This window comes from Lynx canadensis, chromosome D3 (assembly GCF_007474595.2).
Source record: "Lynx canadensis isolate LIC74 chromosome D3, mLynCan4.pri.v2, whole genome shotgun sequence".
NCBI lineage: Eukaryota > Metazoa > Chordata > Mammalia > Carnivora > Felidae > Lynx > Lynx canadensis.
Window position 1 is genome coordinate 56,535,119 of NC_044314.2, and position 24,493 is coordinate 56,559,611.

At 36.2% G+C, this 24,493-nt stretch overlaps 1 protein-coding gene across 1 annotated transcript in view; it reads right to left on the reverse strand.

Moving 5' to 3' along the window:
- Positions 1–24,493, reverse strand: part of LOC115498668 (lethal(3)malignant brain tumor-like protein 4) — a 284,214-nt gene that overhangs the window by 183,851 nt on the left and 75,870 nt on the right. The window contains exons 4-8 of the mRNA XM_032595338.1: positions 19,903–20,007; positions 18,469–18,604; positions 16,609–16,700; positions 15,251–15,405; positions 14,098–14,174 (exon numbers count right to left, since the gene is read on the reverse strand). Coding sequence (XP_032451229.1) covers positions 14,098–14,174; positions 15,251–15,405; positions 16,609–16,700; positions 18,469–18,604; positions 19,903–20,007 — 565 coding nt within the window. The remainder of the gene's footprint in view (positions 1–14,097; positions 14,175–15,250; positions 15,406–16,608; positions 16,701–18,468; positions 18,605–19,902; positions 20,008–24,493) is intronic.

The window sequence follows — 24,493 nt, forward strand, 5'->3', positions numbered from 1 at the left end:
ATTTTACATACAATAAAGACATTAACAAGGCCAATCACACAGCAGTCTGAGCCTAATGTTCTAAATCACCCATCACCTCCTGTCCCTTTCTCCCCCTTCCCTACCCTGCAGCCCAGCACATTACTCATAGGCCCATAATTTGAACTTTCCAGGAACTTCCTTTTTTAAGGAGGTGCATACCATTCCTTCTATCTAACTCTTCCATTCCATCTCTCAGGTGAAATTCTGCACATCCTTCAAAGACTGATGCAACATTGCTTCCAGTGTGAAGGTGTCCACACACAGAGCTGGAACTTACATCTCCTTCTCCTGTGTTCCCAGTGAGCTACTGAAATGTTTCCTTCCATTGTAGAGCCTGTGTGCAGGGAGACTATAAGCAGTGTGGGGAAGAAGAAAAGGCAGAGGAATTCCTGAAGTGAACTAACGAGGCCTGCCACCTAATCCCCTTCACATCACGTGAAAGGTCTGGGGCCAGTTATCTGATCTCTCTGGACCTCAGGCCTTCAACTATGAAATTGAAATTATTGACAAAATCTTCACAAAATTGCTATGAAAACAGATAAATGTGTGAAGTAATATTGGGCATTCAAGAAAAATGAGATCCAAAAGTAAGATTCTACTTCACAGTCGGTATGATGGCTATGAACAAGAACACAGACAAGTGTTAGCAAGGATATAGAGAAACTGGAGCCCTCACACACTACCCAGGGGAATGTAAAATGGTGCGGCTCCTGTGGTAAAGATCCTGGCAATTACTCAGCAAGTTAAACGTAGAATTGCGACATGACCCAGCAACTCCACCCTAAGTATATGCCCAAGCGAACTGGAAACATGTTCACACAAAAACTCTTACACAAATGTTCATGGCGGTATTATTCGAAATAGCCAAAATGTGGGGAAAAAAAAACCCAAATGCCCATTAACTGATAAACAGATACACAAATTGTGATTTATCTATGTAATGAAATAATATTTGGAATTAAAAAGCATTGATGTGCTGATCCACGGTACCAGACGGATGAGCTCTAACATCATTATGCTAAGTGAATAAGCCAGACATGAAAGGCCACAGGCTACATAATTCTACTTACGTGAACTATTCAGAATAGGCAAATCTACAGTGACAGAAGGTAGATTAATGGTTGCCAAGGGCTGAGGGGAAAGGAGGGTTGAGGGATAATAGCTAAATGATTCAGGTTTCTTTCTGGGGTGATAGAGACATTCTAAAATTAAATTTGGTGATGGTTACCCAACTCTGTAAATAGGTTAAAAACCACCAACTGTATACTGTAAATGGACAGCGTATATCTGCTATAAATGGATAGGTGTACAGTGTGTGAATCACATCTCAATAGCGTTTTACAAAAACAGATCCCTTCCTTCAGCGTGTTTTATGCTTACTTGGTTCTTTCCATTCTATAAGCACAGAAGTCACTACGGAGATGTTTGTGGAGATGTTTGAACTGAATGTGAGTTTGGTCGTAGAGTGTGCTTCAAATGTGAGCAGCGGTCTGCATTTGCAGAGGCGCTCCGTGCAGGACTGTCATCCTTCCTGGGGGACGTGGTCCCACTGCCGATCGGAGGAGCCCTCACAGCCATTCTGGTTCTGCAGGGCTTCCTGTCCCCTGTCCAAATTGAGCAGGAGACAGGATGGGGTGGTGGCTCCCGTCATGGACTGCGCCAACAGATTTTCACACAAGTAACCACACTGTTGAGAAAAGTCTTCACAATAGTGTTTTGACTGGTAAAAGCCACACTGAGCAATGGAGAGCACTAGGAATTTCACAAACATTACAAAAAAAGCAAACTCAGAGTCACTTTTAAATAGCAATACCATTTAAAATAACTAAAAAAAGCAAAGAATATAACTTTCCACAGATAATCTATTTAATATTCTTTAATAGATCTAATTTTTAACCGTACAGACTTGACTATACCATGAACCATCTAAAACTATGCTACTGGGGATTTTACTTCAACAAAAGGATGAGATTTGCCTCTGTTGGTAAGGAGGTGATTCTTAACTGGACATTGCCTGCTCACCGCCAGATGAAGCTCAAAAGCTCACTATGAGACCCAACAACCCTTCTGGAAAGGGTTCTCTCCTTCAAATGCTGAGGCGTCTACCTGACACCTTCTTGTCATTTTGTAACTTCAACTACAATTCCAGCAGATTGCTTCCTCTGAAGGAAAAGAAGCCCATACATTTTAGTCCTCTCTGGAAAGACACTGAATAGAATATGTAACAACGCTTTGGATTAAATTTATATCAGTGAAAAGCACCTTTACACTTTATACTTCACTCATTTTAAAAACTGGCCTTTCCCTTCTCTTTCTCCCTCTGAAAAGGCTCTTTTATCCGGAATTTATGAGAATCTGAGTATACACCAGGGACAACTAGACAGATCAGTACACACTGTTCTACTTTCAAGCGCCCTAATCGTTCTCAGATGTGCAATTACAGACACACACACACACACACACGCACGCGCGCACGCATAAAAAACTGTAACAAATATAGCCAATACATTTTCTTCTGACAACAATGTAATTACAACCATAAAATAAAACTTAATGTAAAAATCTATGGGCATAAATGATGCTTAAAATATCAATTCGCTTAAAGTAAAATAACTACAGCTAACAAGTTGTGGCACTAAATTACTAACAGAAACAAATCATTCATATAGACCAGTGTTAATTTCTTTTTATCTTTTACTATGTTCAAACCCTAAAAGTACATATATAAGTACAAAATATATATGACATAAGTTATATTACATATGTGTGCATATGAATATAAATATAAATTATTAGCAGTCTTAGCCTCAGCCTTGTCACCAAATTCCCATTTGTGGATTACCTGAGTACACAGCATTATATTCTCATGTCTTAGGGCCCCTTCTACCATCCGTGGTTTCAAACCTTTCCTCTCTTGTGTAAATAATAGGGACCTAACATCTTCGGTCACTCGAGTTGTCACATAAACCTACAGGCCAGCATACTCATGATCCATCACAAGCTTTAAGCAATTTTGTTTACTTTCTAATTGCCGTCACCCAATTTTTTCTTACTTTTCCTCTGCATATATTTTCATTATACTCTACTCTCTTGTTCATACTTTGATTAAGAGGCTGATTTACTTATATTTTATCACCACACCAAATGGGAAGCTTTCTGTGGTCCAAGGTGGTCCTGTGACCATGAAGGGCCAATCCCCTGCAACACCACAAGAAGAATCCCCCTTATGACACAGTTGATTCCCTCCTAGAAACAAGTATTCATACTGTGGATGAACATTTTAAAAAATTAAACATTTGACTTGTTGTTTATCCTGCTTTTCCTTAGCACTCTTAGCAGCCTTAGGAATAAATACATTTTAAAAGAGTAAATGAGATTTATCCCAGGAACACAAGCATATAAAAAGCATATGCAGCATATAAAAAGAAGTAAATATAATAGTATCATATTAATAGAATAAAGGACTACCCTTTTATGATAACACAAACCAGTAACAGAAGGGAACTTCCTCAATCTGATAAAGGGCATCTACAAAAACTCTCAGCAAACACAACACTTTGTGTGGAGAGACTGAGTATTCCCCTAAGATCAGGAACAAGAAAAGGATGTCTGATCTTGCCACTACTACTCAACAACGCACTAGAAGGTCTAGCCAGATAAAAAAGGAACCAATAAAATGAATCCAAAATGGAAAAGAAGAAGTAAATGTTTCTCTACTTAGAGATGACACAATTTTGCATATAGAAAATTCTAAGGAATACACACACATGCGCGCGTGCACACACACACACACACACACACACAGAAAATATTAGAGCTAATGAATTCAGCAAGCTTTAGAATATAAGATCATTGTACAAAAATAAATTATATTCCTACACAACAGCAATGAATAATCTAAAGATGAATTAAGAAAACAATTCCATTTATAATATTTTAAAAATGAAAAGACCAGAAAAAGACATAACAAGAAAACTAAATACCAATATTCCTTCTGAACATCAATACAAAAATCCTCAACAAAATAGTAGCAAACTAAACTCACCAGCACATTTAAAATGATTATATAGCATGAAACTATGGGGGGGGGAACTCCCACACAATTATCTCAACAGACATAAAAAAAAGCATTAGACAAAATTCAACATCCTTTTGTGATAAAAACACTCAAAACTAAGAAAAGAGGGAGGGAACTTTCTTAACATGATATAGGACATGTAATAAATATCTACAGATAACATCATGCACAATGGTGACAGACTGAAATTTTTCTGCCCTAAATTAGGAAAAAGATAATAATGCCTAATTTAACTTCTATATTCGACATTGTACTGCAAGTCCTAGCCAGAACAACAAGGCAAGAAGCAAAATTAAAGGCATTCAAATTGGAAATTTTAATATTTTGGAACTTCTGTTCTCTTGACAGACTACACAATTCTATGCAATAAAATCCCATAGAGTACACACGTACACACACACACACACACACACACACACACACAAACCAGTAGAGCTAATAAACTCAGTAAAGTTTCAGGATATAAAATTAACTGCTTTCTGCATTCCAGAAATAAACAATTCAAAGGGAAATAAATAAAATAATTATATTTCTAGTACATTCTAAAAGAATATAATACCTAGGAATAAATTTAACCAATGATATGAAAGACTTATATGATGAAAACTAAAACATACCACTGATAGAAATTAAAGACCTAAAAAAGTAAAAAGACAGCTCATATTCATGGGTTGGAAAACTTAATACTGTTGAGACGGCACTACTCCCTAATATTCAGTGTAATCCTTCTCAAAATCCCAACAGTAATCTCTCTAGAAATGAAAAATCCAATCTTCCAATTCATATAGAACTGCAAGGGGTAAAAGATCTGTATGCTGAGAACTATAGAAAGCTTATGAAGGAAATTGAAGAAGATATAAAGAAATGCTCATGGATTGGAAGAATAAATATTGTTAAAATGTCAATACTACCCAAAGCTATCTACACATTCAATGCAATCCCAATCAAAGTTGCACCACCATTCTTCTTGAAGCTAGAACAAGCAATCCTAAAATTTGTATGCAACCACAAAAGACCCCAAATAGCCCAAGTAATTTTGAAGAAGGAGACCAAAGCAGGAGGCATCACAATCCGAGACCTTAGCCTCTACTACAAAGCTGTAATCAAGACAGCATGGTATTGGCACAAAAGCAGACACATAGACCAATGGAATAGAATACAGACTCCAGAAATGGACCCACAAAAGTATGGCCAACTAATCTTTAACAAAGCAGGAAAGAATATCCAATGGAAAAAAAAGACAGTCTCTTTAACAAATGGTGCTGGGAGAGCTGGACAGCAACATGCACAAGAATGAAACTAGACCGCTTTCTTACACCATTCACAAAAATAAACTCAAAATGGATAAAGTACCTGAATGTGAGACAGGAAACCATCCAAACCCTAGAGGAGAAAGCAGGAGGAAAAAACCTCTCTGACCTCAGCCGCAGCAAATTCTTACTTAACACATCCCCAAAGGCAAGGGAATTAAAAGCAAAAATGAACTATTGGGACCTCATGAAGATAAAAACCTTCTGCACTGCAAAGGAAACAATCAACAAAACTAAAAGGCAACCAATGGAATGGGAAAAGATATTTGCAAATGACATATTGGACAAAAGGCTAGTATCCAAAATCTATAAAGAACTCAACAAACTCCACACCCAAAAAACAAATAATCCAGTGAAGAAATGGGCAGAAAACATGAATAGACACTTCTCTAAAGAAGACATCCAGATGGCCAACAGGCACATGAAAAGATGCTCAACGTCGCTCCTTATCAGGGAAATACAAATCAAAACCACACTGAGATATCACCTCACGCCAGTGAGAGTGGCCAAAATGAACAAATCAGGAGACTATAGATGCTGGTGAGGACGTGGAGAAACAGGAACCCTCTTGCACTGTTGGTGGGAATGCAAACTGGTGCAGCCGCTCTGGAAAACAGTGTGGAGGTTCCTCAAAAAAATGAAAAATAGATCTACCCTATGACCCAGCAATAGCACTTCTAGGAATTTACCCAAGGGATACAGGAGTGCTGACGCAGAGGGGCACTTGTACCCTAATGTTTATAGCAGCACTTTCAACAATAGCCAAATTATGGAAAGAGCCTAAATGGCCATCAACTAATGAATGGATACAGAAATTGTGGTTTATATACACAATGTAACACTATGTGGCAATGAGAAAGAATGAAATATGGCCTTCTGTAGCAATGTGGATGGAAATGGAGAGTGTTATGCTAAGTGAAATAAGTCATACAGAGAAAGACAGATAGCATATGTGGATCCTGAGAAACTTAACAGAAGACCATGGGGGAGGGGAAGGGAAAAAAAAGGTTAGAGAAGGAGGGAGCCAAAATATAAGAGACTCTTAAAAACTAAGAACAAACTGAAGGTTGATAGGGGGTGGGAGGGTGCTCCCTAATGGGTATTGAGGGTGGGGTGATGGGTATTGAGGAGGGCACCTGTTGGGATGAGCACTGGGTGTTGTATGGAAACCAATTTGACAATAAATTTCATATTAAAAAAAAAAACTGCAAGGGGACACAGAGAGCCAAAATTATCTTGAAAAATAAAAACAAAGTTGGAGTATTCACACTTCCGAATTTCAAAACTGATTACAAAGCAATAGTCATCAAAATAGTGTGGTACATCCTAGCTAATGCAATAATACAAGAAAAAGAAACAAAATGTATACTGATTGGGAAGAAAAATATAAAACTTTGTTCACAGATGACATGATGTCTGTGCAGAATACCCAAAGACACTGACAAAAAAAACCTCTTGGAACCAACAAGTGATATAGCAAGGTTTCAGGATACAAGGTTAATATATAAACGTTTTTCTGAATATCAGCTTTTCCGTATATCAGCAATGATCAAGTGAAATTTGAAATAAAAATCATACCATTTACATTAGCACCCAAAATAATGAAATATGTATAAAATCTAACAAAATATGTACAAGGTCTAATGAGGAAATCTATAAAAATCTGTGAAATAAAACAAAAAACTAAATAAATGGAGAGATATTCCATGTTCATGAATAAGAAGACTCAATATTATCAAGATGACAGTTCTACCTAACATGATCTATAGATTCAATGCAAGCCCAACGAAAATCTCAGCAAGTTATTTTGTGAATATTGTCAGGTATTTCAAAGTTTATATGGAGAGGCAAAAGATCCAGAACATACATACAATATTTAAGAAGAACAATTTGAAGGGCTGACATTATACAGCTAGTATGCTTGTATGTAACTAAGCTTGTTAGTAATCAAGACAGCATAGTATTAGCAAAAGAATAGACAAATAGCTCAATGGAACAGAATGGAGAGCCCAGAAATAGACCCACAAAAGTATAGTCAACTGATCTTTGACAAGGAACAAAGGCAATAGAATGGAGCAAAGATGGTCTTTTGAACAAATGGTGCTGGAACAACTGGATGCCCACGTACCAAAAAAAAAAAAAAACAAAACAAAAAAAACAGGAGAGAGAATCTAGACACAGACCTTACATCCTTCACAAAAATTAACTCAAAATGGATCACAGATGTAAATATGAAATTCAAAATAATTAAACTCCTAAAAGATAACATAGAAGAAAACCTAAATGACCTTGGGTTCATGATGATTTTTTAACATAACACCAAAGACACAATCCATGAAATAAATAATTAATAAGCTGGACTTCATTAAAATTAAAATTTTCTGCTCTGCTAAAGACACTGTCAAGGGAATGAAAAGACAACTTACAGAGTGGGGGAAAATATTTCAAAAGATACATATGATAAAAGACTTGTTCAAAATACACAAAGAATTCTTAAAACTTGACAATAAGAAAACAAACAACCCAACTAAAAAATGGGATAAAGAGCTTAACAGACACCTCACCAAAGGAGACTTACAGATGGCAAATACACACATGAAAATAAGTGCCACACCATATGTCAACAGAGAAATGCAAATTAAAACAACAAGGCACTCACTATACACCTATTCAAATGGCTAAAATCCAAAACACTGACAACACCAAATGCTGGTGAGAATGTAGAGCAACAGGAATTCTCAGTGTTGCTGGTGGAAATGTAAAGTGTTACAGTCACTTTGGAAAATAGTTTAGCAGGCTGTTACAAAACTAAGCATCCTTTACCATACCATTCAACAGTATCATCCTTTGAAGTTATCCAAGGAGTTGAAAACATGTCCACACAAAAATCTGCACATGGATGTTTATAGCAACTCCATTCATAATTGCCCAAACATCAAAACAACCAAGATGTGTTTCAGTCGATAAATGAATATATAACCTGAGATACAACCAGACAGTGGAATATTATTCAACACTAAAAAGAAGTGAGCTATCAAGCCATGAGAAGATGTGGAGGAACCTCAAATGCATATTCCTAAGTGAAAGAAGCCAGTCTGAAAAGCCTACCTACTGTATGTTTCCAACTATATAACATTCTGGAAAAGGCGAAACTATAAAGACAGCAAAAAAAGAAAAAAAAGTTACTGGCTGCCAAGAGTTCGGGGAGTGAGAAAGAAGACTAGGCAGAACACAGAGGATTTTTAGGGCAGTGAAAATATTCTGTGCGATACCAAAATGATGGTCTACATGTCTTTAGGCACTTGTACAAATCCACGGAATGCACAATACCAAGAGTGAACCATGAGTAAACTATCTACTTTTGGGTGATAATGATGTCAATGTAGGTTCATCAATTCCAACAAATGTATCACTGTGGTGGGGAATGTTGATACTAGCAGCTGGTTGTGCATATGTGAAGGAGGAGGTATAAAGGATATCTCTGTACCTTCCTCCCAATTTTTCTGTGAACTTAAAATTTTTCTAAAAACTAAAGTAAAAAAAATAGGATGATACTGGCATATGGATAGGTGTATAGACAGACCAATGGAATAGAATCGAGAATCCAGAAATGAACCTAAATATCTGTGGCCAACTTCTTTTCAACAATGGTACCAATACCATGTGATGGAGAAAGAATAGGCTTTTTAAATAAATGGCACTGGTTAAACTGGACCATATCCAAAAGAATGAAGCCGAACCCTTACCTTACTTCATATACAAAAATTAAATCAACATGGATCAACAAGTCAAATATAAAAGCTAAAAGTATAAAATCCATAGAAAAAAACATATTGGTAAATCCTCACAACCTCAAATTTGGCAGTGGATTCTTGTATTTAATACCAAAGCATGATGAATGAATGAAAAAATAGATAAATTGGACTTCATCAAAACTAAAAACTATTTTATGGCAAAATACATTATCAAGAATGTGAAAATACAATCTATAGAATGTGGTAAGACATCTGTAAATCATTTATGCAATATAGGTAAGTGGAAACAATTTTTAAATAATATATAAATAATAAAAATATAACCCAATGTTTTAAAAAACAAGCAAAAGATTTAAATAAATATTTCTCAAAAGATATGCAAATGGCCCATAACCACATGAGCAGATGATTAACATCACTGATCATTAGAGAAGTACACATCAAAACCACAATAAGATACCACTTCACACCCAGTAGGATGGGTTTAATTAAGAAAACAGAAAAGAACAAGTTTCTTTGAGAAGTAAGGATGTTGAGAAGTAAGAATTACCACATGTTTGCTAATGAGAATATTAAAATGGCACAGGTACTTCAAAAAACAGTTGTCGGTTCCTCAAAATGTTAAACATAGAATTATCATATGACCTAGCAATTCTACAATGGGTACACACCAAGGAGAAGTGAAGACACATGTCCACACAGAAAACTGTACATGAATGCTTATAGTAGTACTAGTTAAAATAGCCAAAGGTACAAACCAAATGTCCAACAGATGAATGGACAGACAAATCATGGCGTGTGTACATACAATAGAATAGAATTCAATCGTAAAAAGGAATGAAATACTGATACACGCTACAACTCAGATGAACACTGAAAACATTACACTAAGTAAAAGAAGCCAAATACAAACATGTATTATAGGATTCTTTTTTATATAATATGTATAATATATCAAGAATGGGCAAATTCACAGAAAGCAGAGTAGAGGTTACAAGGGGATGAGAGCAGGGAGTGGGGAGTATCTACTTAATAAGTACAGAACGTTTTTATTAAGTGATGGAAGTTTTGAAACTAGAGAGCTAGTGGTTGCATAACATTCTGAATACACTACCACTAAATTGTACACTTTATTTTTTTCAGTTTATTTATTTATTTTGAGAGAGAGCACAAGCCTGAGCAGGAGAAGGGCAGAGAGAGGGGGAGAGAAAGAATCTCAAGCAGGCTCCAGGTTGTCAGCATGGAGCCTGATGTGGGGCTTGAACCTACGAACCGTGAGATCATAACCTGAGCTGAAACCAAGAGTCAGATGCTTAACCAATGAGCCACCCAGACGCCCCTAAATTATACACTTTAAAATGGTTAATTGTGTGTCATGTAAATTTCACTTCAATTAAGAAAAAACAGAATACCTTGGAACAAATTTAATGAAGTATAAGACTTACAGACTGAAACCTACAAAATATCATTGAAAGAAAACTAAAGATCTATAGAAGTGGAAACGTGTCCCAGGTTTATGGGCTGAAAATTTTAATATTTTCGAGATGGCTAATTCCTAAATTGATATAGATCAATCCCTATCAAAATGTGCATTGACTTTTTTTGGACAGAAATTGGCAAGCTAATTCTAAAATTCATAGGGATATGTTTGCAAGTGACTCAGAACAGCCAAAACAATCTTGAGAAAGAAGAAAATAGAGTTAAAGGACTCACAATTCCTATTTTCAATACTTACTACAAAGTTACAGTAATCAAGATAGTCTGGTACTGGCCTAAGGGTAGACATGTAAAGGAATGCAATAGAATTGAGAATCCAGAAATAAACTCATGTATCTATAGTCAACTGTTTTTTCAATAATTCTGCCAAGGCCAATCAATAGGGAAAGTAGAGTCTTTAGTGACAAGTCTTTGTGACCAAAGATTAGGCAGTGCTTTCTTAGCAAAAGCATAACAAAGGGAAAAAAAAAACCAGATAAATTGGACTTCATCAAAATTAAAAACTTTAAAGAGTGCTTTAAAAGAAACCATCAAGAAAGTGAAAACAACTGCAGCATCTAATATCCAAAGAACACTTACAACTCAATAATAAAATGACAAATGACCCAATTTAAAAGTGGGCAAAAGATTTGGATGGATATTTTTTGAGAGAAGATACACAAATGGCCAATAACCACAGTAAAAGATGTTCAATATCATTAGTCATTATATAAATGCAAATCAAAAGGACAACGAGATCTACCTTCTACCCACTAGGATGGCTGTAATCAAGAAGACAGTAACATACTGGTGAGGATGTGGAGGAAGTAGAATTCTCATTCGTTGTCAGTGGGAATGTACACTGTGTGGCCCCCTTTGGAAAACAGTTTGTCAATTCCTCAAACAGAGTTACCTTATGACCCAGCAATGCCATTCCTAGAATTATACCCAAAAGAAATTAAAACATATCACTCAAAAACTACCTAGAGGTAGGTTAACATGAAAGTTTATAGCAGCTTTATTCATAATAGTCATTAAGTGAAAACAAACCAAATGGCCATCAAATAATGAATGCATAAACAAAATGTGGTATATCTACACACTAAAATATTATTTGTAAACAAAAGGAATGATGTACTGAGACATGCTACAACATGAACTCAGAAAACATTACACTAAATCAAAGAAGCTACGACACAACAAGCCACATACTCTATGATTCCACGTGTGGCCAAGTGTCTAGAACAGTCAAATCCATAGAGATAGGGAATGGTGGTTGCCTAGGCCTGAGAGGGAGAAGAAAATGAGGATGACATTCTTTGGGAGGTGATAAAAATCTCTGGTAATAGATAATGGTGATGGTTGTACCACCTTGTGAGTATACTAAAAACCACTGAATTATACACTAAAAGGCAAAATTTATAATACGTGGATTATATCTCAGTAGGAAAAAGAAGTAGGTAAAGAATTTGCTACAGAGAAACAAAGGGTTGTATGAATTGGGGCTTAGAGGAGGGTAGTATTTTACTATATAAAAACACTCTGTAATGTGTAAAAGAAACACCAACAAGTATATAAGGTTTAGAGGTAGGTTAACTGAAAGATTCTAATTCAGACATTGTATAACAGGACAAAATCTCCTTAGAATTTTAAACCTAAGTCGTAGGGAAGAAAATCTGACCCTAAAGCATAGACTATCACTAAATTAGTCTATGTGGACAACTCTTACTCAAATTTCAGAATGGTAATGGTATTTGTATATGCAATCAATTCCATGGTGAAAATGACAAACCTAGGTTGGTACTTTATTCACTTTATGAACTAAATAGTTTCTTACTCCCATCAAGCAGAACCTTCAAGCCTTGGCTTTATCTGGGGTATGGGAGCTTTGCCTCCTCAATTCTCAGTTCACACTAATGATGGAAAGATTCTGGACAGGACAGGGGTGCCTGGGTGGCTCAGTCCGTTAAATATCTGACTTTGGCTCAGGCCATGATCTCACGGTCAGTGGGTTCAAGCCTCACGTCAGGCTCTGTGCTGACAGCTCAGAGGCTGGAGCCTGCTTCGGATTCTCTGTTTCCCTCTCTCTCTGCCCCTTTCCCACTCGTTCTCTCCCTCTCCCTCTCCTTCTCCCTCTCCCTCCCTCTCTCTCTCTCTCTCTCTCTCAAAAACAAACATCAAAAAACTTAAAGAAAGATTCTGGACATACAATTCTTCAAGTACTACACAGACTACTTCTCGACTGACACAGCGCCAAGAGATGAGGTGATGAACTTAACCACAGACTCTATCCATGAAGTCTAGTGAGAACAAGCTACAGGCAGCAGAGAAGTGATTCCACTAAAGGAAATGGGAAACAGAGTGTGCTCTACCTCCAGACACACCAACTCAAACAACATGTTCTGAGATCTCGCAAACACTTCACCTCATCTTGAAGAACATTACTCTAAAGTTAACTTTAGCCGGTTTTACAGAAAAATAGGACAAACAACTCTAAATCTGTCTGCGTATCAAAATCAGAATTTGGGAAGATGTTACACATTTGATAAAACTTTTCTAGCTAACTGGATAGTTTAAATAGGTTGTGTTTTTTTAAAATTTGGCTTGGTTTGGTTTGTTGATTAGTTTTTAGTTTTTGAATTTTTCTCATGCCATTTTGATGACAAATCCTTATTATTTTTCTGCATTAAGAAAAAAATATTAAAACACAGTAAAATTCTAGAATCATTCAAATAAAAACACTAAATATCTGCTCCATTCTAGAATGGCATGTTACATACTCTACATTTCTTCCTGCACATTTTTTATTGAAAGAAACTGTTTTCTCCTAGAATACTTCTTGTAAAAATGCTAAGCTTATGCAGCCACTGTATCTAACTAATTTTCAAATTATAAAACATAAATTTGATAGAGAAAGTCTCTAAATACTTAGTATTTCTGTAGTAAGAAAAAATACAAATAACTAGAAAAAGTCCCTACTTTGGTGTTTAGCTGAACCATTAAGTTGGTGTAGTGAAGAGTTCTGGCAAGTCTGAAGACTCACGGCTAATTCTCACTCCTTAGATTTCTCCATTTGTCATTTAACCCCCAAGTTAAGTGTATTTAATAATCTTATGGCTCAATTAGTGAATTAACATAAGTTATAAGATAAAGTATGTAGGCGGAAATAGCTAGTTCGAAATACGGATCTGCAGCAATGGTACTCATTTCATTGGGTAAAACTTTTTAGCAACCTTTTTTTAAATGGCCACCTAATATATCTTTATAAACAGAGTCCATTTGCATTATGGGAAAGACGAGCAGATTTCAGACATGTGGGTTACTTGGTCAATAGAATCTTGCACAGTATTTTTATCACACACTTGGTGTTGAAATGTGGTTTGCATACACAAAAATAAAAACAGGCATTGCCACTCACACAGAGATGCTTCAAAGAAAACCCAGCCGGTCCACTCACCTTGGGGTGCTATCAGAGTTCTTCCATTCTCCTGACACCAACCAACTGGCTGGACATAAGGGCTATTTACATCACACCTGCAAAACAGGATTCTGTTTCAGAGCCTATATGACTCAGTGCCAGAGAAAGAATCCAAGAGTAATGACCATTCATTACTCCATGGAAGATAGAACTACATAACTAAAATATTTTGTAGCTAAATAGAATCAGAAGTAATTTTTAGCACTGTATTTTATAAGCTAAGTGACCAAACCTCTCTTGAAATTTAGAAGTATTCTCAAAAAGTGTTTGACTAGAACCCGAACTGCCAGTGATATCCCCAAGGAGTGCACATTTTATTTAATAAGCTTCCTCCACCACTTCTTGCTAGCAGCAAGGAAAAATATTAATAGGCCGGCCCAGAGTTTAATAAGACAGACCAATCAGACTCCATATGCCTACCATTTCCTCCCTCTCCGTTTCAAGGAACCCAGACCATTCTACCTAAGACACATAGAACAATTAATCAATGTTCTACTTCTTATCTTAGTTCAAAGAAGAAAACCGGGTCCCCTTCATGCACATGAAGAACCATAGCCTCAGGCAGAGACGTGTTGGTTATTCAGGATATACTGTGAAGAAACGCTACAAAAATGATTTTTGCCATTCCCTCTTCTATATTTCAGGTTTTTACCCAGAAAACCCTTTTAACTCATGCAATGTTAGTTTAATGGTATCGTAGCATACATTTTCTCTGCTCCCCACAGGCTTTCAAATAATTCACTCCTCCGTTCTCCCTGTGAATCTTCCCTTTAAAAAATATGACAGGCTGAGTTCAACATTTTTCGGGAAAAAAAAAAATACTGCAAGTTCTTAACTTCCTCTTCATAGAAATACTTCCCTCACAAACTAGACACACTATAGTGAAGGGCCCTGAACTGGTCATATTATTTCAGATGAAGCCTCATTAGGTAACCTCTCATAGAATGGAGAAGTTTCTCGGGTTCTTTAATTCGGCAATTCATGAGGGAGAGAAGGTAGTGAGAAGTTGGTCACTAAATTCCTGATGTTCATTACTCTAAGAACAGAAAGAATGGTGACAGGACTGGAATGAAATTAAATTCTTAACACCAAACACAAACACACGAAAATAAAACGCACGTTGGTGTCTCACCAGTAATCGTAACTATCATCCCAATTGTCAAAATGCACTAGTAAGCGATCTTCAACAATATCTGCTATGGTTGCCACACACACCAAGGAAGGGTTCTTCCTGTCGACGGCCTCCAGCTTCATTCCAACCTGAAATTCTTTAGGCATTGGCCCATTCTAACACAGCACCAGACGGAAGAGGCACAAAGAGAAACAGGACACCAAAGAGGACTGAGCCACTGTCAAAACTTCTATGTTTAGCATCAGAACAGTCTAAGGGGTATCAACACTTACCCTCCGGAATGAAACCAGCAAATGCTAGTAATAATATTGCAGTAAACTGTTAACGAAGTTAACCTTCATAACAAAAACCCAGGTAACCAGCTTTTACATTTGCATGCAGGAAACTTTTATTTCCCTCCTCATTATCATCTTCCCTTTTCAGTTCTTAGAAGAAATGGTATTACTTTTAAAATATGATGTTTACTGAATGCAGGAGTGTCAAGTAATTTTCTCTGCTCCTTGTAGGCTTTTGAATAGTTTCCAAACATCAGAATTTGGAGAAGTAGTAAAGACAGGCTCTTTAGCACCAAAATTATCATTTACTTTGATGAGATGTGAAAATAGTGGCTTTCTCAATATTTAAGAAATACATGCATTAATCCACAAATAAACTTAAAAATAATCCAAACGCGTTTTTTGTAGCATCTGTACATATTTTTTCATATTAAAAACCAGTAAGGGCTATGATTTACCATAACATTACAATAATAAAACTCCACTTCTTGTAGGGTGTAATTAGCCAGTCCTGGGACTTAGAGAGTATACATACAATATATTGGGACAAGAAGAGTTTTTTCTATCTCTTCACTATCTATTCTGCACCCTTACTCTCGTTCTCTCCTGAAGAGCTGGTAGGTTGCTGGGGACACAGGGCATAAGGAGTATGCGCTACCCGAATCTTCATATGCCCCTTGAATCTGTATGAAATGTCGCCCTCTTTCTTGTTACACATAAATCCAACTAAGTTGGGTTTATTCAAAGTCCACCTGTGATAACTACCAGTCTCAAAACACCAAAGGTAAGTTGAAACAAGTAACTCATTGGAAGCAAAAAGAAAAAACATTTCTAAAAGGCATTTTAAATTTTAGCAGGATTTAAATATAAAATCTTCAACTCTCTGCCTCTGACTAAAGTATTTAATTGTAAATTTAAAGGAGGAAAAAAGATATGACCATAGGAAATTGACAAATTAAGTGAGAAAAGTCATAGGAAGCTAAGGATTCTGAAAAGATTAAAATACAACAGAATATATAGTGGATTTTAAGACATTTAAGATCAAGTGGAAATCTGATTTATACTGAGGAAGAAAATACTTACAGAACTCCGGTTTCTGAATAATTTCTTGGGAGCATTTTGCAATTTGCAGGCCTTCAAGTAATCCATCCAAACAAATTTATCTTTTCTATAACCTAAAAAAAATATGGATTGCTCAAAATACCCACAGGATGTAACCATGTGCATATTAAATATATTAGCCTTCTCTAGTCTTCTGTCATAAATTCAATGTCCTTTAGCAGACCACAAAAGACTTAAATTAAAATCCCTAAATTGTTTCAATGTTTTTTAACGTATGAAATTCAAAACTGTTGTGACTTCCCATCAGGCGTGCCACTCCATACAAATTTTTTAAACTCATTAAGATATGGAACTGGTACCCTGGAAGCCTGACGGGAGTCTCATCTCTTAGTAAGGCTTTCCAACATGGAAAAAGGAAAGAGACAAAGTTCCTGAGTTGATCATCACCCTGAAGAAGTCATCTCACTGAGAATGTCAGAGATCCTACTGATGCAACAATCCAGGGTGCCAGCCCTTGGGGAAATTACAGAAACCCCTTCACAATCCAAAGACCATCTGGCAGCCCCAGATTTCTGCTGTTTATCTTTATGGGGTTTCCATTTTTTACTTTTCCTCCTCTCCATGTGCCTTAAAGTGGCTCACACAGTGCTTGCCCCGATAAGAGGGGCTCAATAAATATTTTCTGATTAAGTGTTACACAGAATAAAAGTCAAACTCCTTGCATAGCCCCCAAGGCCAGGGTTAGACCCCTAACTCCATCTCCTACCTCTTGCCTTTGTTTTCTCTGCTCCAGCCACATTCATCGCCTCGAGATTTCTCAATGTGGCCAGAGGCTCCAGCCCCAGGGTGTTTACTCTTGCTTTTCTCTCTGACAGGCTTCTTAGCCAAGGAGCCTCACTGGTTTCCCTCATTTCATCCACCTGTGTATGGGAAGTGATGTTCTCACGCCCTTCCTCAGCAAGCTCTCCGTCCCCTAATCCAGTCACTGCTTGACACTATAGCTTATCTTTATTACTGCTCTCCCCTCTGGAATGAAAGCCTCATGAAGACGCAGATGGTTTACTGTCCCCAGTGCCTGCACACAGCAAGGGCTCCATAAATACCTACTGAATGAATGAGCCTGTGACCAGCTTTCATGAAATCCAGCAATCTTAGGGATTCTGCCATTAGTCTTAGGGACGGATCCCCCAAGGATACTCTGAGTTGGTTACGGAGAATGAAATGACTATATACTGACTCCAGAAGAGCCACAGCCATCAAATACTCTAACATCCAAGCAGGAGACTGTACACAGAAATCTGCTGTGCAAGGAAATGGGCCCACAGGCATCTCAACTGATTAAATCCTCATCTCACCAGCACACAGCAAATAAAAAAGGCTTCAGTCACATCTACCAGCACCAGGTCCTCTAGCACATAACAAAAGACAAAGATGAGATTTTCAATTCCCAAAAAAAGAAAGCAGATTGTGAAACTGTCTTCTCTTTCATAGTTCCCTGTTTTCCAAGATTTGTTTGAAACAGATGACATACAGTGAATCAAAGTTGCTCCCTGTATGACATCAGTGACTAAGTGAAATATTTCATTTCAATCGTGATGAAAAATAAGTTTCTTCATTCCTTATAAGGTTTTAATAAACTTTATGTAACTCATAAGATTTAATTTCTGCCTTAGGTACCTTATCAGAATATTTGACCTTAGTAATCAATGGTGTTTTTCTTTTAAAGACATTTATTCATTTATAAAAATGGTGTCCTTGTAGTCTTACTGCTTTTTGTGGGTTAAACTTTCATTTTGAAAATCAATTCACACCAGGCTCTCTTGTTAGTGTTTCATAAAATGTTGTTAAAATAAAACAAACTCTCTTTCCAACCTGGCTTACCCTTAGGGATGTGCAATTCATGTTTGGTCTTTTCACACCACCCTACTGGATGAATGTCAGGGGAACCAGCATTGGTCCAAAAATCGTAGCAGCTTAAATAACCATCAAAATGAAGTCTTAGGCGGTAACCACACACCTGTAAAATGGAATGTTTACAATCCTTCATTAAGTGTCACACATTTGAAGGGTACACAAAATTAACAAAATTGTCGTATATTCTGTCAGTGCCATCAACATATTTGAACAAATCCTTCCATACAAATGTGTTTGTGTTAAAAAAACAAATTTAGAGGGGCGCCTGAGTGGCTCAGTAGTTTGAGCATCCGACTTCGGCTCAGATCATGATCTCGCGGTTCATGGGTTCGAGCCCTGCGTTGGGCTCTGTGCTGACACCTTGGAGCCTGGAGCCTGCTTCAGATTCTTTCTCCCTCTCTCTCTGCCCCTCCCCCACTCTGTCTCTGGCTCTCTGTCTCTCTCTCTCTCAAAAATAAAATAAACATTAAAAAAAATTTTAAAAAACAAATTTAAAGAGGACATCTGAATAAAGCAAAATGCTGGCAAACAGACACTATCTTTTAAGTATCTAGAATTTTTTCTATAAAAAATATCCTTTTACTCATTCTAGAAATCTGAGGTCAATTTACATCTCCATCAATCAAAAAGTTTATTTGTTAATTCAATACCTGTTAAATACTGCTTTCAGAAACCCCACCTCCTGCTGTCTAGCTTGGATTCATATCCCAAGACAGTGTAAGCTAAAGTACAGAGCAAAACCAAAATGGACATGGCCTCATTTCAACTCTAACATATGGATCTAGCATACCTAATAAAGGAAATAATAAAACAATGTGGAATGCATCCTTAAGAGATGCTATACAAATTTTAATAGCTATAATCAATCAGTAAATTAAGTGAATAGTGTTTTTATGTGGTTATTAAAAATACAGTTTTCATCATTTTAATAATATAAAACGTTTAGTAAATATTACATCTTATAAGCCATTTACTTTCATCAATGGCTCTTCATTCCATATAATTTTCATAAAATGCTTGCATTTATATAAATATATAATTCATGTGCATAGGCATTTTTCATACACATTTCTCATTAGTTCAGCTAAAACTTAAATAATTATGTCTCTTTTAACAGACAAAAGTAACACTGTGGGATTCACTGATTTTCATCAACCTCAGATGAAAACTTCACCAATGGAAACAAGGGTAACTGCTGGTGATAAAGGACTTATTAAAAGATTAATCTTCAGAGAAGGAAAAAAAATTCATTAAGAAACGTATTTCACCCATCACTGACTAAAATTAATCCATAATGTACTGGAACTTGTTTATAACAGAAAGCACTCAAATTCATTATTCTCTAGAAAATTCTCTTCTGTCACTGTGCACTCAGCCCAAGACAGTAACACCATCTCTTACCTCAGCTACAGACAGTACACAGAATACAGATGGATGTCGGGGGTCAATGCCTTCTAATCTCATTCCAACCTGAAAACCATTTTCGTGCTCCGGAAAGGATTGGTCCTATGAAATTTCATGATATAACATTAGCTACTGAAATATCGTCACAATTTGATATTAAAACACTTGGTGTGGCTATGCATACAATCAAGAACTTACTGTACTAGTTTGAAATCCCAGTGATATAGTTAAAGATAGCTTCTAAAAATAGAAGGCTGCTTTTCTATATTTGGCCCACAAAGAGTGTTTGATCATTTGATCATTTGATCATTATGAAACAGTTCATATGAGAAACTACATGGCCTATGAACTCCCCATTTATCCCTTTTGCCCGTTTTTCCTTAGTGATTTTAAGGAATTCTTGCCACACTCTGGAAACAATCCTTTGTTGATTATAATGATTACCTACTCCCAGTCTATGACTTGGCTCTTTGTTTTCTTTATGATAACTTTGTTGTAGAGAATTTTTTTTAATTTTAATGTAGTAAAATATACCAATTATTCCCTGTACAGTGTGCACATCTAATCTATGAAATCCCTCACAATCCTGAAGTTACATGGACATTCTTCTGGTGTTCTTTTAAAACTTCTGTTCTTAATATTCAAATCTACAACACAACTGGAATTAATTTTGTTCTATGGTGTGAGGTAGGATCTATTTTTTCATATGGAAAACAGAGTATTCAGCAAAATTTTTGGTATAGTCTTCAGTTTTCATTATTCAGCAAAGTTATCACCATTATATCATGTTTCTACATATCTGTAGGTCTATTTCTGGCCTTCCTATTCTGTTCATTGGTGTATTTGCCTATATCACATTGTCTCACTTGCTTATAATGACTGTCCAGAGAGCAATCTTTATCATATTGAGTTTTCTAATTCAGGAGCTTGTTCCCTCTCCATTTGACCTAATCACTTTTGTTTGTCCAAGATGTTTTTACAATTTTAAAACAGACTTCATATGTTATTAAAATTTTCAAACAGGCTTCAAAAATGCTTTCTTACATTTATTTCTGTATACCTTTCAATGTTTATTGTTACTGTGAATGGAATCTATTTTGTAATAGACTTTAATGTATTCCCATTCATATTATTTTCTTTAATACTAGCCTTGTTTTCCACAGCCTTGCTAAATTATTATTACTTTTGAGCAGTTTTGAGCAGATTCAGCATTACTAGTCAATTTATTCTTAATTGCAGATAAATTATAAGTATGCAAATAGAAAGTAATGATTGAAATCTAGTAGTTCTATTAGATCAAGAGCTGATTTTTAATCACTAATTTTATTACTATTTATTACTAGTTACATATTAGTGTTTATTTTTAGGGTGAAATTTATTCTTTTGGAAAAAAAATATTTTCATTTGGATATAATGTCAAACTTACAAGTTGCAAGAACAAAATAATACAGAGAACATGCATAGCCTTTGCCTAGACCCAGTTATTCTTAACAATAGTAGAGGACCTCATTTATCATTTCTCTTTGCTCCCTCTCTCATACATCTGTGTATGTACACAGATATAGATATACACAGATACATACACATGTACTTATGATTTTTTCTAAATCATTCGAGAGCCCTTTACCCTTAAGTACTAAATGATTTTCCCAAAGAGCAGGCAGTGTACATTCCCCAAGAACAGGAACATTCTCTTACATAACAACAGTTCAGTTATCAACTTCTGTAAATTTAACATTTATATACTGTTAGCTAATCTTCCATTCATATTCCAATGTTTCCAACTTATCCAACAATGCACTTTGTAACACTGTCTCCCTACAGAACAGGATTCAGTCTAGGGTCAGATATTAAATTTAGTTGATATGTCTTTTTACTCTCCCTTAATCTGGAACATTTTTCATACTATTTATCTTTTACAACATTGACATTTTTAAAGAACGTAGTCTTTCCCCTCCAACACTCTGTTAAATAGAAAGTTTCTCATTCTGGATGTGTCGGATGTTTCCTCATGATTACATTCGGTTTATGCATTTTCTGCCAGTATACTATATGGGTGATGATGTGCCCTCAGGAGATCACATCTGGAGCCACATGATGATATCCATGACTCCTCTTTCTGGTGATGTTAATTTTGATCACAAAATTACAGTGTTGTCAAATTCCTTCATTATATAGTCACAGAGAAAACACACATTCACATACATAATAAACATTTACACATATATGTACATATATGCATACTTATGTATATTTTATAAACGTCAAGTTCAGACAGGTAAGTCTGATTCCAATCCATCCCTAATGGGCTTATTCTGCCTTTTTCCATCCACTTTTGTCTTTTTCCTCCAACCAGGTCCACACATGTATTCATATACTGAATTCTATAGCGTATCTGTTAGAGTTTCAGGACTATATCACCTACACTCCTATAATAAACATATCTACAGAAAAATTTCAAGATTTGCTTGCAATTCTCCCTCCCTGCTCTGCCATCCAAGAATGGGGTATACAGTTAAAAACTGTGTTCATATACTACTTGGATTCATGTTTTTCTCTGTCTTTAGTGCAGTTATGGTATTCACTTGAAATATGGTCGAGTTCGTTGATTTAAATGTGCTTTTGGTTCTTAATAATTTATTTTTATCTCTTAATATGTAGAATGTTAACATGCTTCCAAAAGTTAAAGCTATACAAAAAAAGTTCTCAAAGAAGTGCCTCTCCCTCCCATATCCTATCTGCCACACTCCACCTGTTATAGGTAACCAACCTCGCTGTTTTTCGGCCTGTCCTTCCTGGATTTGATTTTGTAAAAATAAACACTTATGTTTATATTTCGTCTTATTTTTCCCTTCCTTCTGACACAAAAGGTAGCATACTATACATACTATTTTGCACGTGTCTTTTTTCACTTCCTAATGTCCCCTGGAAATCACTCCATGTCAGGTCACAGTGACGTCCACATTCTTTTTCACAGCTGCATTTTACTCCACTGTGTGTATGTATCATAGTTTACTCCACCATCCTCTACAGCTGGGTGCATGCCTTTTTTATATGAACATGAAATTGTTTTCATAGCTTTATAAATTGGCTTGTAAAATGTCGTTAAGAACATTCACAGATCATTTTAGAAGCTTCCAAGGAGAAACTTAAAGGATGACAAAACCCAAAACGAAATGGCAAGAATGAATGATTTCTCAAGAATATTTTATTTCTGCAAAAATAAATGTCATGTGTGTGTTTAATTCCCCCAGCCTTCTTCTCACATCTACTCTGTTTTCCCGCAGATTGTATGTAACAGGTTTTGTGTGACTGCCTCCTGTTCACTGCTTTGAAATTTTCTTGGTTAACTTCAAAAGCACTGCACACACATACATGTGTGTACACACAACACTGATAAGAAAGCGAAGGGGAAGGCGAGACACAGGGAGTATACTAATAGCGCTGAAAGGAAATTTAAGAAGCTGTTAAAAACTGAGAGAACATTTTTCATGTTTTAACAAAACTTCAAATACAAAACCGGAGACGGGGAGGAACCAGTATTCTATGGAATGGACTATACTTTCTTTTCACATGTGAATGACAAATTCAAGATACTGACAATAATTTACAGCCAGGAGTTAGGATGATCAACATTACTCTTGTTAGCTTTTTCAAAGGTTTTTTTGAGTGAAATTTGGGAGCTTTAGATAACATTGCAAGGGACGCTGCATGGCTAAAATGACGACAGCATTCTTTGGAGGGTTTCAGATAAAAACCCAAACATTCATTTTAACAATCTGAAAGGCAGCATTTAGTGAGAAATAGCATTGTCTTTCATCAATCTCTTTAATGGTTTATTCATAGCACATTTAATTTTTTTCTTCTCTAAATATCATATATTTTATGAACATAACTGATAGCCATGTTGTAAAATTATATTTTATGATGACAAAAGGGAGCTGGAATCACACATAAAGCAAACAATAGTCTGTTAAACTCAGTCATAAAAAATCGTAAGGTCTGTGGACCTGAAAAAAACTTTTAGAGATAAATAAACTCAAACCCAGAGAGGTTAAGAGACATTCTCAAGGTCACACAACCTGCTTAGCAGCAGATTGTAACTAAGGACCCAAATCTGCCAACTCTTCGCTCCACAGCTGGGGACAGACGTGGAAATGGAACAAGAGACACAAAACCTGGTGGAGGCCTCAAGGGCATTTCCAAGGGTGCACCGTGCACTCTGGGGTACAGAAGTTAAGTTGTTTTGTTTCGTCATTTTATTTTTCCAGACAATTGCAAAATAATGAATTTTGTCACTGATGATAGACAAGAAGAATTACTCACAGTTCTATACCACATAGCAAGAGCAGGTACAAATTACCCACTTTTATTTAAAAGTAAGATGAGTCAGAGCATTAGGAAAAACAAAAACAAAACACCATGCCCAGAGCAAAACAGACAGGCTAATAGCAAAACCCCATTATGAAGTTTGATGCATAAGGCACTCTTCATCACATGTGTGTGCCAGTAGATCTCTGTTCCCAAGTCATAAATGTATGGCATAAGCAGCTCTTGGACACTTGGTGGGTGTGCATGAGAAATTCTG